The sequence below is a fragment of the Centruroides sculpturatus genome, unplaced genomic scaffold (genome assembly GCF_000671375.1).
Source record: "Centruroides sculpturatus isolate CEXI.00-Female unplaced genomic scaffold, Cexi_2.0 scaffold27, whole genome shotgun sequence".
In the NCBI taxonomy this organism is placed as follows: domain Eukaryota; kingdom Metazoa; phylum Arthropoda; class Arachnida; order Scorpiones; family Buthidae; genus Centruroides; species Centruroides sculpturatus.
The window spans coordinates 920,378-934,671 of NW_019384318.1; the positions used below are offsets into that span (position 1 = coordinate 920,378).

General features: G+C 30.2%; 2 protein-coding genes across 4 annotated transcripts in view; one reads left to right on the forward strand and one right to left on the reverse strand.

Annotated features, from left to right (window-relative positions):
* LOC111624130 (probable helicase senataxin) overlaps positions 1-683 on the reverse strand; it is a 5,304-nt gene extending 4,621 nt beyond the window's left edge. The window contains exon 1 of the mRNA XM_023366928.1: positions 548-683. The gene's annotated coding sequence lies outside the window, so the exon portion shown is untranslated. The remainder of the gene's footprint in view (positions 1-547) is intronic.
* A 2,405-nt stretch (positions 684-3,088) lies between these two features.
* On the forward strand, positions 3,089-13,711 carry LOC111624542 (NAD-dependent protein deacetylase Sirt6-like). Of its 3 annotated transcripts, none has more exons than XR_002756595.1 (7): positions 3,089-3,278; positions 4,856-4,983; positions 5,051-5,293; positions 7,769-7,942; positions 8,022-8,145; positions 10,997-11,531; positions 12,441-13,711. XR_002756595.1 is itself a non-coding variant. In XM_023367421.1 (6 exons), the coding sequence occupies exons 1-6, from the start codon at positions 3,213-3,215 to the stop codon at positions 11,252-11,254; spliced, it is 993 nt and encodes a 330-aa protein (XP_023223189.1). In that variant the 5' UTR covers positions 3,089-3,212; the 3' UTR covers positions 11,255-11,704. The 3 variants fall into 3 exon arrangements, 1 of the variants encoding a protein (XP_023223189.1); XR_002756594.1 differs by lacking the exon at positions 12,441-13,711 and having other exon boundaries at positions 10,997-11,322; positions 11,398-11,695; XM_023367421.1 differs by lacking the exon at positions 12,441-13,711 and having other exon boundaries at positions 10,997-11,704.
* The last annotated feature ends 583 nt before the right edge of the window (positions 13,712-14,294 follow it).

Genomic DNA, 14,294 nt, shown 5'->3' on the forward strand with positions numbered 1-14,294 from the left:
ACATTATAGCTAATCTTACCCGTTTTCACAGAATGCAAGAATTAGGTCCCCCGTTTCCAGACTAATTAGAGAATTTTTACGTCCAGTCAAACGAACTATTTTCAATTTGATCAATTTTCTGGAACGTTTACAATCGTTCTATAATCGAACCAATTCGAATTTAAATTCGAATACGAATTCGAACTCGAAAATTTTTAAAATCGAAATAGAAAATCTTCCACTTTCAACCACTTCCAAGCCCATATCTCCCGCACCTTTATAGCAACCACCATAGTGCACGAATGGAGACTTGGGGCTACTACCACATACAAACACCATTCATGTGCGATGTGTAGTTTTGACTGAAAAGTGAAATATAGGGACACACACGTCCATTTTTATATATAGATATATATATAGATTATCAATCTATATATATATATATAGATCCATCTCGATTATATATATATATACAGTATAGATGAGAATTATTTCATAAAAATAAGAAAAACAAAGTGGAATAATATTGTTCCTTTTGTTTTTAAAACTGCAGCAGAATGTAACATACCTGAACAAAAAGAAAAATATGAAGATTTCTTATTTATAATTCACAGATAAATAAAAATTATTCGTATCTCTGGAAGATTATGTAAATATTTAAAGAGAATATAAAACAGAACCTTTCGTATTTAAGAGTTCTTAAATTTTAAATTTAAATGCACGAGATCGAATCATTTAAGAATTTACATTTCCAAAATTAATCGTTTTAATTTTAAATTTATTTTAATGTTTTTTTTATTTTTTTAAAAAAAGTTAAAATCAATTTATGATTAAAAAACATAAAGAAAACAAATTAAAATATTGAAATATTTAAACTGTAGATCTAGTTCTTAGACAAATCAGAAGGGAAAGAATACGATGCATCGGGATTATTGTTTTTGAAGCTTGAAATCGAGTGCAGAGAGTCTTCACTTATGCTTCAGAATTTAATGGCACCTCGGCTTAATACAGTTCTTAAGTCAAAATGTGGGTATTTTGGGCGATAGTCGAAGTTGCAACCCAGCAAAAGGGAAGTGTACTGTATACAATAGAGATTGTTTTCGAACCGTCGAGTGCTTAGAGCCTATTGCTCGAAACGTTTGCATTTACTGCAATGAGAAACACGATTCTGTATTTTAAGAAAGTTTAAGTTCTCAAAAAAAACAAAGGACTACTTTAAGGAAACAGGCGCGTTGCTTTCTGTGAATTAAAGAGTGAAAAGAAAGGAAAATGTGTGAAATCTGCAATAAGAAAACATAACAGATCGATCCGCTTTCAGTTTGGAAATAAATTAAATTATGGTGTAGAAAATAAAATCACTTTGACAGTTTCGTATTTCCATCGTAATTCTATGAATAATAAACGCGGAATAGCTGCACATGAAATATTTTTGTTGCAAACACGCACCACCACGATTGCCGATGGTAAACTCGAGCCGGTGCGTGTTTTGCTAGACAACGGGGTCCTTTATTACACGCGAGGTTTCGTGAAAATGCAAAGTTGCCGGTAAAAAAAAGAAAAAAACCTCTTTCATTACCTCGACTCGAATCCATGGGAGCCGATTGGGTAGTAAAATTTCCAATTATTCGAGTTTTTGGACTGAATTAATAAAATTGTATATCCTTATTACGAATAAAGTCTTTTTATATTATTTTATACAGATATATTAATTTAAAATAAGTTGCAATATATTATATTCACAGATATGTTATGGTACTGTACGTATATTGAAAAAGATTCAATACAACTGAATAAAAACTCGGTCCACTAAAGATGCCATTGCGGGTCATTTGGTTTTCCATAATATCAAGTCGAGGAGAATATTCTCGCAAACAATTTTGGAATAAGTCTTCAGAATTAGTTTCTTTACAAGTCTCCAAATTTTTAACGAATCCTTATCGATTATTAAAAATCATTCGTGGATTCAGGTTATAGTCAGAGGTAAGGAAGGTGGTCGACAGTTCGATTTCTTCTTCGTTTAAACCTTGGATCATTCGTTGAACTTTCACCAACGACGAAATATTTTGTAAATGAAGTGACGACAAACTTCTTAAGATACTTTCTTTTCGGGTCTCGTGTAATATTAAAGTCGTTTTCGCCGATTCTGATGGTCTCGGTTTCCGTGCAATACACTTTCCGATTGGACTCGGCGAACAAATCGGTTCGGAGGAGAATCTTTTACACAGTTGGACGAATATTGCGCAAACTATTATAATAGAGATAATTAGAAAGCCGTGTACAATTCGGGTAGGCAATAATTCCGATTTACTTGTAACAACGTCTATTCCGATATTAGATTTAGTTGAGACCACCAACTCGTCCACGCTTCGTTTCTCGAGTTCTTGTAATTCTTTCCATTTTTTTTATCTCTCGTCCTTTCCAATTCGAGTTTAAGCCAATCCGTTTGTGTCTTTGATGGGTAATTGGCTGCCGTCGTTATTTTCGTCACTCTTTCGGGTGTTACGTTGCCGTTATCACCTTTGGTTGTTGGACGCGATAACAGTCGATACAGTACAAATGCGTTAAGTAGTGGTCATCTTCGGAAGATTTTTGAAATTCTTCGGGTGATTCCTCCTGCGGATCTTCGCTAATTTGACTAGACGTCCCGAATTAGGCGGGTCATTTCGGCTTTTTAATATTCAAGTTATAGAAAAAGTGGTTAAGGGTGCGACTGTAGCCAGCGAGAGTTGCGAACGATATAGTTCTCGCAAAGGAAAAACATACACAAGCGAGAAATCTCGCTGGCGATAACGAGATTTCTCGCTAGGTTTGATATTTATCGCGTCTCGCCTCTTCTCGCCACATATCGCTCGCTCGCGTCTGCATTAAATGCCAATTGCCCAGTCGACCGGAATCGATCGCGTGACTCGTGTTCTCGCGTCGGAGCGCTCAGCCTTACAACTCAGAATTATTGTGTACATTATGCTTAATGTAGTATAGAAGTGAAAAATTTTTAAGCGTAAATAATAATAAATATAATAAATAATAATTGCTATAATATTTTTATTTTGAAGATTATTCGGTTATTTATTTATAAGTAATCGTAAAAGTGACCTCAAGCGGGAAATTTAAGAAGTTCGGTGTAATCATTGTATATTGTGTTCCTATTGTTTATGTTATGAAAACGTGTTTCCGGGAAAGAATGAAATGAACACTGATTAAAAAGTTAACGATTGTTGGAAGAACGTGACGTAATGTCTTGTAATTATGCGGAAGGTCTTTCAGATTACGATGACAAAGGGATTTGTGGCCTACCCGAGGTAATATTACAATTATGAAGTATAATTACTTACTTACATGTAATTTGTTCATACAATTGAACCTGTCTGTCTCAAACATGTTTAGTTCGAAATTTATTTTTCCCCTGCACTTTCAGCCTAAATAAAATATATTTTCCATGTTTATCTCAAATAATTTTCTTCTAAAATCTCACTACAAATTCAAAGCTTGGCCGCTAAGTTTCGATAGCATAAATTGCAGTTGAGAATTGTTTCTCGCAATACAGTGGGTGCGTTTCCTTGTGAGTAAGTGAAGTAAGTGAGCCAACGACGTAGATCGTTTTGTACGAAATGAATGTCGTTGGCCTCCTTACTTAGCTGCCCGACGAGGAAACGTGCCCAGTATATACAGAAGAATCTCGTTTTAACGGATTGCTCGGGCTGCCGAAAACTTTCCGTTGTTCCGAGAATCCGTTATGTTGCGAATGACGGATTTCTCGCGCACCCGGGAAAATATCCATTTTTCAAAGAAATTTCAGTTTTTTTAATCCCTATATATAAGAAATACCAGTACTTGAAATTATTCAGTCACTTGGGATCTCTATTCTTTATCCTATAGAAAAACATATGTTTGTAGCATGTGCATATATTATGCTGTATATGATTTACTGTACATTACACCACTGTATAAAGCTGAAGAAAACTGTACATACTGTTAGCATAAAAAGAGGCAAATTACATATGCTCATTAGCACTTTGCTTGACTTTACGATTTGTTAAAAAAAACTTGCCCATCTTGGTTTCTTTCGACACCTCTTTTCTACCCACATCAAGATGGACCAGTTTTTTTTTAGTGATATTAGCAATGTCATGCACAGTACAGCCTGTTCGTTTATGCTGAAATTCGTCAGGAAAGTCTTCATGACTTGAAAATACTTGATGCCTTACTAAATTTCAGCATTACACTTAGACCAGCAAGTGTTCACTATGTGACTCCTCTTCAATTTTATCAGCTGGCAATTCGTACAATTCTTCCATTGTATGTATCCAAAATGTAACAAGTGCATCATGAAACTCTACAGATTTCCAGAAACAAATATCTCAAATATTAACTAAATATTGAAAAACGTAAAGTTTACAATAGATTTGGGGTATACAAAATTCTGAGTAACAGAACCACTAAAAGGCAGTAAAATTACATTGATGTGGCGAGACCTGGAAAAGACGCCATTATTCTGAGAAATCCATTGTTTTGCGATTTGTTAAAACAAGATTCTACTGTAGTTGCAAATAATGCTGCTTTTCTCTAATTAGCTAAGAATTTGACTTGTGTCTAATTGATAAACTACTTCTGTTCAGGTATGTCAAAAATGTTTTATTTATACCTAATGTATGTACTGTACTTGCCATCTTATTAATAAAATACCTTATCTGCAATCAAGCCCATTACCATTTACTGTGCATGAGCCTCTATACCTCAAAACCTGTCTGTCTTGAATTTTTTTCTTGTTTCCTTGAGATTTGAGATAGACAAGTTCAGCTGTATATGATGTATGCAAAAAGTAATTTCTACCCAAAATTTCTTCAAAGCACTGTTTGATTATAAAAATATATCTTAGGAACACGATGATCTGGATGATATCGTAGTAAAAGTAGAATTATTGGCTAAATGGATGAGAGAATCTAATCATACTGTTTTTCACACTGGAGCAGGAATTAGCACTTCTTCGGGCATTCCCGATTTTAGGTGAGAATTGGGCAGTCGTTATATTGGGCTATCTCAAATTAATGTTTGAAATTTAATCGATTTATAGAGGACCAAAGGGAGTCTGGACTTTAGAAGAGAAGGGCATAAAACCTCAAATTAACACGTCATTTGACGAGGCTGTGCCGACCACCACGCATATGGCATTGCTGGCGTTGGAGAAAGCCGGATACGTTCATTACATAGTCAGCCAGAACGTTGACGGTTTGCACTTACGATCCGGATTTCCTGCTTCTAAGTTGTCGGAGCTTCATGGTAATATGTTTCTTCACAAATGTAATAAATGTAAAAGGTACTATTTTAATTGCTTAAAATTTAATCATTTGTTATTTAATATGAAAAAGTTATTATAAAAATGTTTTTTTTTTTTTTTAAATTTCACACATTTTAGACTGTTTATTGTCTTGAAATGTTGAAGTAGTAATAAAATATTAAAACTGAAGTGTTTCTTGATGAATCATTTTGATAAATTCATATGATCATCTCCAAACACAAGAACACAATAATGTTTATATAAAAAAGAATGTTTTTTATTACACTGTTACTACTGCTAAGGCTATGGTGCTATGGTTATGAGTGTCCTCGATTGACAAGATTACTGTTCTGCAGGCTTCTTTGCTTTTGACTAGATCGGAGGTGGTGAACGTAAGGCGCATGTGCCCAAAGTGGCACATAAGGAGAAAACATCTAGTGCATGATACGATTTTGATTTATCAGCTGTTCTTTTCAATCATTGTTTTGATTTATCATTTGATAATACTTTTTTAAATCATTTTTTTACATTTATTAATATTTGTTTAATTTCTTTAAATATAATTATTTAAAATCCAAAACTTTGGCATGCATAAAAATCTTTAAAGCTAAATATGCTTACTATATGGCACATGGGCTCAAAAATATTCACCATTCCTCGACTAGATTGTCGTATTGTGCATCGGCCATGCTAGAAAATCTAATAACAAATTGTAACTTTTTTTATTTCTAAAGCCATTCTGTAGTTTTTGCTGGATTTTATCCAAAATGATCTGTAATTTATACTTTTGCCTGTAATCCATTTTTTTTATTCTATTAATAACTGATTTAATAATTATTTTTGTACATTAAAGTTGCATTTTAAATAAGTTTTGTAGAGATTTTAGAAACTTTTAATTTATTGTAAATTCATAAAATTGATTTGAGTTTATTTTTAATTGGATTAAAGAGAAAAATTATTATTATATTATATAATAATAGGTTTTTAATTAATTTTTTAATATAAAAAATGCAAGTAAGATTGAAAATTATAATTAATTCATTATTAATTTAAGTATCTAGTGATGATAACATTTTTTTTTTCATTATTATATAAATAATATACTGTATATAATGAATTGCATCTTTCAAGTAAACAGTTGTCGAAAGTCTTTTTGAAGAGGATACGAGATACTGATCAATAACAAATGCTAAACTAATCATATAATCAGATGCTAAAACAAACTATTTTGAGAATAAACCCAGACTTATGATATTAAAAATTATACTATAATACTGAAATTATAGTACCACTGACAAGTAGAACTGTTAAAATCATCCGGCTTATCTAATATTCAATTGTAGACACTCGTGTCATTGATTTTGTATGTTATTTTTATTCAGAAGTATTTGTTTGGAGAGGTAATTTTTTGTTTGTAAGAGAGCATTGTCAGTTGTAAATTTAAGTTAAATAATAAGGTAAACTTTTCAACTTAATTTTTAGCATTTCAAATCCACAGAGCTTGTTGAAAAGGTAAAAATTTAAATAAAAATCTCATATGTAAATATGAAGCTATTTTAATAATATATAGAAATTCACCATATAATATGCTATTTTCTTATATCTTACTCTTTATAATAATAATAATTATATTAGATCTTTTTGCTTAGCTAATGTGATGAGTTTCTCTTTGTTTTTTAATGGCTTTATCTTGATATCCTTTAGTTGATGATTGTAAGTAAGATGACTGTTTAAATTTAAAAACTTTGGAGTTTGATAAATTAGTGTTTAGAATTGGAGTTAATATCTGATATATTTCTTTTAGACTTAGTATGTGATACGTATATTTTTAAACTGATTAATTGCAGTCAAATGATTGTCAGATTAAATCAAGCTATACTACTGCTACTATTAATAATTAAATACTGAGTAATAGTATTTAATAGTAGTGATAATATAGCCCAATTTAATCTGGCAGTCATTTGGCTTTAATATAACTATCCGGCATATAGATGTTTATTTATTAATTACAATATATTATTGAGCTTGCTAAAGTATAATCCAATAATATTGCATATAATATAAAACAAAATGAATTTTAGTGACTGACTAGAATTTGGATTTTTATTTGAATGAACAAAATGTTTTGAATTATATTATTTTTAACATGTTAATCGCTATCCGACACGCCGGCAGTCTTACTAATTAAGGCCATACAGAGCCATCCGATCGCTCGACGTTGCTATAACCAATGTAGTTTCATTCAAGGTTAAATTATCCTGGCTTTGTAAGACGTTTTACATCCTAGTGGTGGCCTCTTGTGCGCATCTGTAAAGTTGGTTCTGACCACTGGCGGTCATATGGCTTTGTACGACCCTAATTAGTATGACCGCCGGCATGTCAGATAGCGGTTAACATGTTAACATGTTGAGTATATTAGTATTTTTATATACATCAATATAAAAAAATTTTTAAGATTTGATTTACATTTTAATTTTTATAATTTTTTAACTTTTGAAGTTTTATTATTTGTAGATTGTTCGTGCAAAATACTGCAGGTAAATCTGTTGGACAAAAAAATACGGGAGTCTTGTGCCCTATTCCTAAATCTAACAATAAACCATGTCGTGGTACACTCTACGACACAATTTTGGATTGGGAAGATGAATTACCTGAAATTGATTTAAAAATGGCAGAGAAACATTCAAAGTAAATTAAAATTATTAATTATTATAATTAATGTACGAAATTATGAGTTTTTTTTACTATGGAATGGTTTTTTTTTCAGAGAAGCTGATTTGAGTATTTGTTTAGGCACAACTCTTCAAATAATACCAAGTGGTAATTTACCTCTCCTTACAAAAACAAATAATGGAAAATTAGTAATTTGCAATTTACAACCTACAAAACATGTATGTATATTTTAGTTTTATATTTTAAAATATACACAATTCTGCTAGCATTAAAAATTTTTCAAATACATACAAGCCTCTACAAAGTTAAAGTACAGACAAAATGTTTGCTTTAATGCTTTGTGTATTAGAAGAGAAGATTTGTCACATTGCTTTGAAAATGAGAAGACCATATTTCTTTAAGTTTAACTATACGTAAAGTTATCTTGTCTCTGCTATAGTGGTCGTCTTGTCAGGAGCAACATTTATATTATACTTTATTAAAGCACATATTTGTTTGTATTTTAATTAAAAGAATTTTGTTTATTGTTTATGCTACTGTAGCAGTTTTACTCTTATGAAAATAAAAGATATTTTAATTATAAAGCCGATCTAATTGAAGATTATATAAAAATTAGTGTTGCAACGAATAGTATATTCGGCTTCAGGCCAAATTCCGAATATTCGGCCAGGAGTGTGGCCGAATAGCTGAATATTCAGCCAAACTATTTGGCTTGATTAACGCACGTACGAAAATTGGCATGCAAACCTCATTATGGCAAGGACCCTGCTCTCTATTGGCCCACTGTCACTAAGCTTCACCAATCGCGTTAATTCTTGACAGTTGTAGCAGACAGACAAGAGTGTCGTGGCAGTATGCGATAAATGATGATATCAAATGCAAATAACAATGAAATGACCTACCCGTGTAAATAATGGGAAAAGAACAGAGAAGGACCGTGAAGTGAAAATGTGAAAATAAATATGAAATTGAGTTGATAACATAATCAAACTAGTTGAAGCAGCTTATTGGCGTGAAATTTGTGGCCGTCAATGCCAAACAATTGTTGTCATAGACTTTGGAAAGCTAAATGCTTGTAATGAAAGTCAGTTAGCGTGCACGGGTGAAAGCCTGGGACCGTTCGGGTTACCAAGGTGTCTCGAAGCTGTGAAATCATAACTGTGATATATACTGACGTCCTATCTGTCTCTTTTCTCCATTATCACCGGGCTATGAGTCACGTAATTATAAAATGGAAAAACTACGACGGAAAAGTGGCGAATTGAAAGTATCATGAGTGCATATTATGATATATGCATAGGCATATGTGGACTAGAGAGATGGAGGAAAGAGAAAGGAAAGAGCAAAGACGAGTGCTTAAAAAGGATAGGCAGGGTCAGACCCTCACATGTTTGCGACGATTCTCGAACGAAAAGGCGTGTACGTGTGCTGATCTTTGTAATTATAAATTGTGAATACATGTGACTAACATTATTATTATTATTATTTTTTTATTTTGTGCATGTTATAAGTTATAAATAAATATAAACAAACAACATTAAATCTAAATACCAAAATGATTAATTTACTGTGTTTTTGTTATTTCTTACTCCTGTTTTTAGGTATTCAGTATTTGGCTGAATAGTGCTTAAATATTCAGTATTCTGCCGAATAGCGAATAGTAACCGAATATTCGTTACATCACTAATAAAAATAAAAATAAATAATGGTTAAATATCTAGTAAAAAGTTCTAAAAATCTGAAAAGTGAAAAGATTTATTAAATTTATTCTGCATTTATTAGATAATAAACTTTTCCTTTATGTCGGAAAAATTGCAATAACCGTATAGTTAGCAAAACAACTAGCTGTGTAATTATTTCTTTTCATCTCTTAATTTATCTGCCAAGACAAATGTAAATGAAACACTGTAATCTCTATTATTATTTATTATTTTAATTAAATTATTATATTCTGTACAATTCTAAACTTTACAGTGTTTTATTTTTGACTGGTGAAAAATGGAGCCATTAGGATCACTAAAATGTTCAATCGGCTTAAACTACAATTCGTAACAGAAAGTTGATTAAAAAATGCAGCTGTTTCTAGGCCAGCTTCAAAATTTTTTGAAGACTTAAAAAACTCGATTGATATGCTACAGTCAACTCTTTTTCTTCACGCTTTTAGATTGTTTTCCTTTCTATCATACTAAATTATTTAATCAAACTATTGTAGGTATCAATATTTATGTAATAGTGACTGAAGAGTGAAGTCTGAAATGCATTCCACGAATAAAATTAGTGTTTTTTGTTGTTGTCTCAATTTTCTAATGCTCCAGAACAGTTTGATAAGCCTTGTACATCTTCGCCAATTGGTAGTTCGAGATGATTAATTCATTAGAGGAAAGAAGGTTACAACTGTGTTCTTTCCAGTGTTTTGAGATTTTTTTCTGTTTTTCTTTTACTGTGTCAATCTTGTTGTATAGCATTTTGAGAGTCTTAGTTTTCTTGCTTTTAGAATAGTCTTTCAATTATTGTTTTTGTTTATATTGTCATGATGTTTATATGTAGTAAGTGCCTAATTTCTTTGCTTCTCATTCTATCTGTTCTTTTAAATCCGGGATAAGAATATCAGAAATCTTGTCTGTACTCTGCCTCCAGTATTTTTTCTGATTTTTCCTTTATGTGTTTCAGGTCTTACTTCTATCAATATAAAGAAGACTAGGTTTGTCTTGCAGTCAACTCATTTAAAGTAAATCTTAACACAACATTATCTAAATGGATTCATTTATTCATGTATGAGTTATTTATGGTTGTACATACCTTATTTGGTTTATTGTTCAGATGAAGAATGGAGATGCTAATAATACTGTTTTTATAATAACATTCTGATATTAAACAAAAACAAAAATGCTAAAAATAAAAAAGATTAAAATATAATTTCTAGGATAAGACTAGAATGTAGATACTAATGCAAATATTTTATCATTATTTCTCTTAATTCATTTATTTATTATATTTCTATGAAATTTATATATAAATAAATATATATTCCTTACGAATTTAAAAGAAAACGATCTTTTTTAAATTTAGGACAAGCATGCTGATTTACTCATACATGATTATGTGGACAATATCATGATTCAACTACTAAAAATATTGGAAGTGAAGATTACTCCTTACTCGGATGATATTGATCCTACAAGAAATTCATCTTTATTTAAGTACATCGAACGTCCATCTGTTAAATTCATAAGAAATGATAACAAATGCAAGAATAAGAATTCAAATCATCAGAAATTGAAAGAAGAGAACAATGTTCATAAAAAGTTAAAATTGAAAATTTCATAGAACTTAAAGATACTTGATATCTACTATCATCTATAATTTCAATAATTTAATGAAAATTCAACATTGAGGTACCATGTTATATATTTGAAAGTATATATCATGCAAATTGTATATATGCAATTGTTTTTTTAACATGTTTACAGTGTCTATATAATAATTTGAAGCAAGAAAATTGAAACAGTATTTTACGAATATCTGTTAATTTACTGCAAAGTGCAAGTGAAAAATTGGCATCGAGACACATCAGTAGTTCCATAATGTGACAACTGGATTTAAAGTAATTACTTAATGTATTCATGCGTGTTTTTATAATTAAACAAAGTTTTTAAAGAAATTTATGAGTAATATACGATATCTAAATTTATATTAAAATAATTTTATTTATTTATTTCATAATTATTTTATTTCATTAAATAATTCCCAAGTAACTTATAGAACATTATTCTGAGAAACATTATTAAACTAATTATTCATATAAAATGCTTGTCAGTAATGTGAATTTCGAATCTCTTATAACAGTAATTTGTGTTGGATTATGTTTTATAAAGTATTCACAGATTACATTACACTTTAAAAATAATTATGAAATAAAACATAAATAATTCATATTTCTTTTGTTATACTTGGTGATCAAATAAAATTAGTTGCAAGGAGTAGACTTTGTGATGTTGGGAGCTAGTGCAATTGATTCATCACACCACCGATTTATTTATTTAAAGTTAAAAATGTTATCTCATAGCAAATAAATGTTTATGATATAAGTATTTCATGTCAAGAATATCTGGTAGTAACAAGCATGGCATTGCTAAGTCTACTTTTTGTAAGTAAATTACATTGTATATTAGTAAAATGAATATATTTTAAAAACAACTCTATGACAGATACTTTTTGTAGTAATAATTAGCAAGTAATTTAATTGAAGTGGGTTATTCTGCATTGTTAGTAAATAATAACGGATTAATAAATAAAACAAAGAAAAGAGTCAAAGTTTCATAAATTAAAAAGTAGAAAACCATTTGAATACGTTTTTATAATTCTTAAAAATCCAATATTATTTATGCATTTTTGCTATTTAATATCTTGTCAAAAATACAATAAATAATTAGATATTTTATTAATTAAACAGTTTTTAGAGAGAATATTTGCATAGTTTTATTTATTTTGTTGTTATGTTTTATTAATAAAGAGCTAAAATCACAGCAAATCAGCAGTTAAAGCAGGAACAGGGCTGGTCTGTCCCAGATATGTTGGAGTCTGTACATCTCATCTGGCTGCCCCTTTGTGGTCCTAGCTAAACCTGTGACAGGTAAAAGAAAAAAAAAAGGCTTTTTAGTTCCCACAGGGTGACAATAATCAAAAATTAAAAAGAAATCTAATATTAACTTTTTAAAAAATTTTCAGAATGAATTAATGTTCCATTTAATATGACGTATACTGTATATCAGCAATTATTTGGTTAGTCAAAATGTTTTTAAATATAATATACAGGGTGGGAAAGTCACTTAACACCCTTGCTACAGAATATAGAATGTATACAAAGTTAATTCACTCATGTCGGGAACACATTAGACCAGGGGGAAACAGATTGCTGTGTTACACGCATGGCTGCCGTATTGAATGCAACTTGGAAACTAAATGGGAAGGAGATCATGTGATACATTAATTAGGGTCAGAGTTTCTTAAGGAATTGATTGCCGAAAGATTTTATTGACCTACCTCGAACGGTTACAGAGGGTTTGCACGTTACATGATGTGTTCAATGTACCACGTACATTCTTTGTGCACATCGTATATTCTGTAGCAGGGGTGTTACATGACTTTCTTTACCGTCCTGTATTTTTGTTATTTAAAAGTTATCTTTTAAATGTAAGCTGAAGTTCACAAATATATATATATATTCCTTGATTTACTTGGAATTTGATTTACTATTTTCCCTTGATTCCAAGGTGTACAATATTTATATTTTTAAGATTTCTGAAATCAGGATGTATCTTACAATCAATGTCAAAAGAAACTTGTCAGTTGTCAAGCAGAACAAATTGCAATCTACCATCTCAAGGCAAGAGATCTACCTAAAAAAAAAAAATTTGAAATTCAAGTTACTGAAGTAATGTTGAGAAATGTTCTGTAATAATTACAGAATGTTTATAATGCTAGATATTGGATGGTATTAATAAAGGATATGAATTAAATATGATCGAGCAACCCGATTTTCAATTTCTTTTGAGATAGAGCCATTTGCCCTGGTGACGTAGCAGTATAGTTGTCATTAGATATTTGCCTACCTTACCCGTTATTAATTTGTGTATATTGGTAAAACTATGTGCCGAGAGTTTAACTTAAATTTGTACCTCTGTCTATCATTTAAAATGTATTCTTAGAATTACAATGCATTGAAACAAGTGTTTTACATGTCGAGTTTATTTACTTTGATTGAAATACTGAAATAAATAAATATTTATTTTTATATTTTAATCAAAATAAAAGTTATATGTAATTCTATAAATAAATTATAAACTTACGCTATATAATGCTTTATGATTTAATTAGATTGAAGTTTATTGTAATAGAATTTGACAGAAGTAAATTAAACAAACTTTAGTGGTATTTAAACTACACTTAAGTTTAAAAAATATATAAAGAACTTTATTAATTTGGTTAGTACTTTCATTCTTGGATGATAATCTTCTTCAGGCTAGGAAATTTAATTAATTTTTGTTTATATTATTTTATTGAAATGATTGTTTAATTTACTTTTATTTTGCCAATGTCATTTATTGTTAGAAAAACATTAGAACATATTAAACACACACTGTAGAATTTACTGTAGAATTACTGTAGAATTTCATCTAATACATATGTTTTCAGAGTAATTCTGAAATACTCTGAATGAATTAGAATGGTAGATGATAATTAAATAAAAATTTACCATTTAAAGTATTTATTTTAATTTATAATGCTTTTTTTTTAATTGAAAAGGGTGGTAGTAGTGAACAAAATGATTAACAGATGGCGATTCTTTCCCAGGAGAGACAGCAAT

Excerpts from the sequence above, each read along its gene's own strand:
- LOC111624542 (XM_023367421.1), top strand. The coding sequence starts at position 3,213 with ATGTCTTGTAATTATGCGGAAGGTCTTTCAGATTACGATGACAAAGGG. Across the intron at positions 3,279-4,855 it reads GGATTTGTGGCCTACCCGAG|GAACACGATGATCTGGATGA; the intron begins GTAATATTACAA and ends AATATATCTTAG. Across the intron at positions 7,943-8,021 it reads ATGGCAGAGAAACATTCAAA|AGAAGCTGATTTGAGTATTT; the intron begins GTAAATTAAAAT and ends TTTTTTTTTCAG.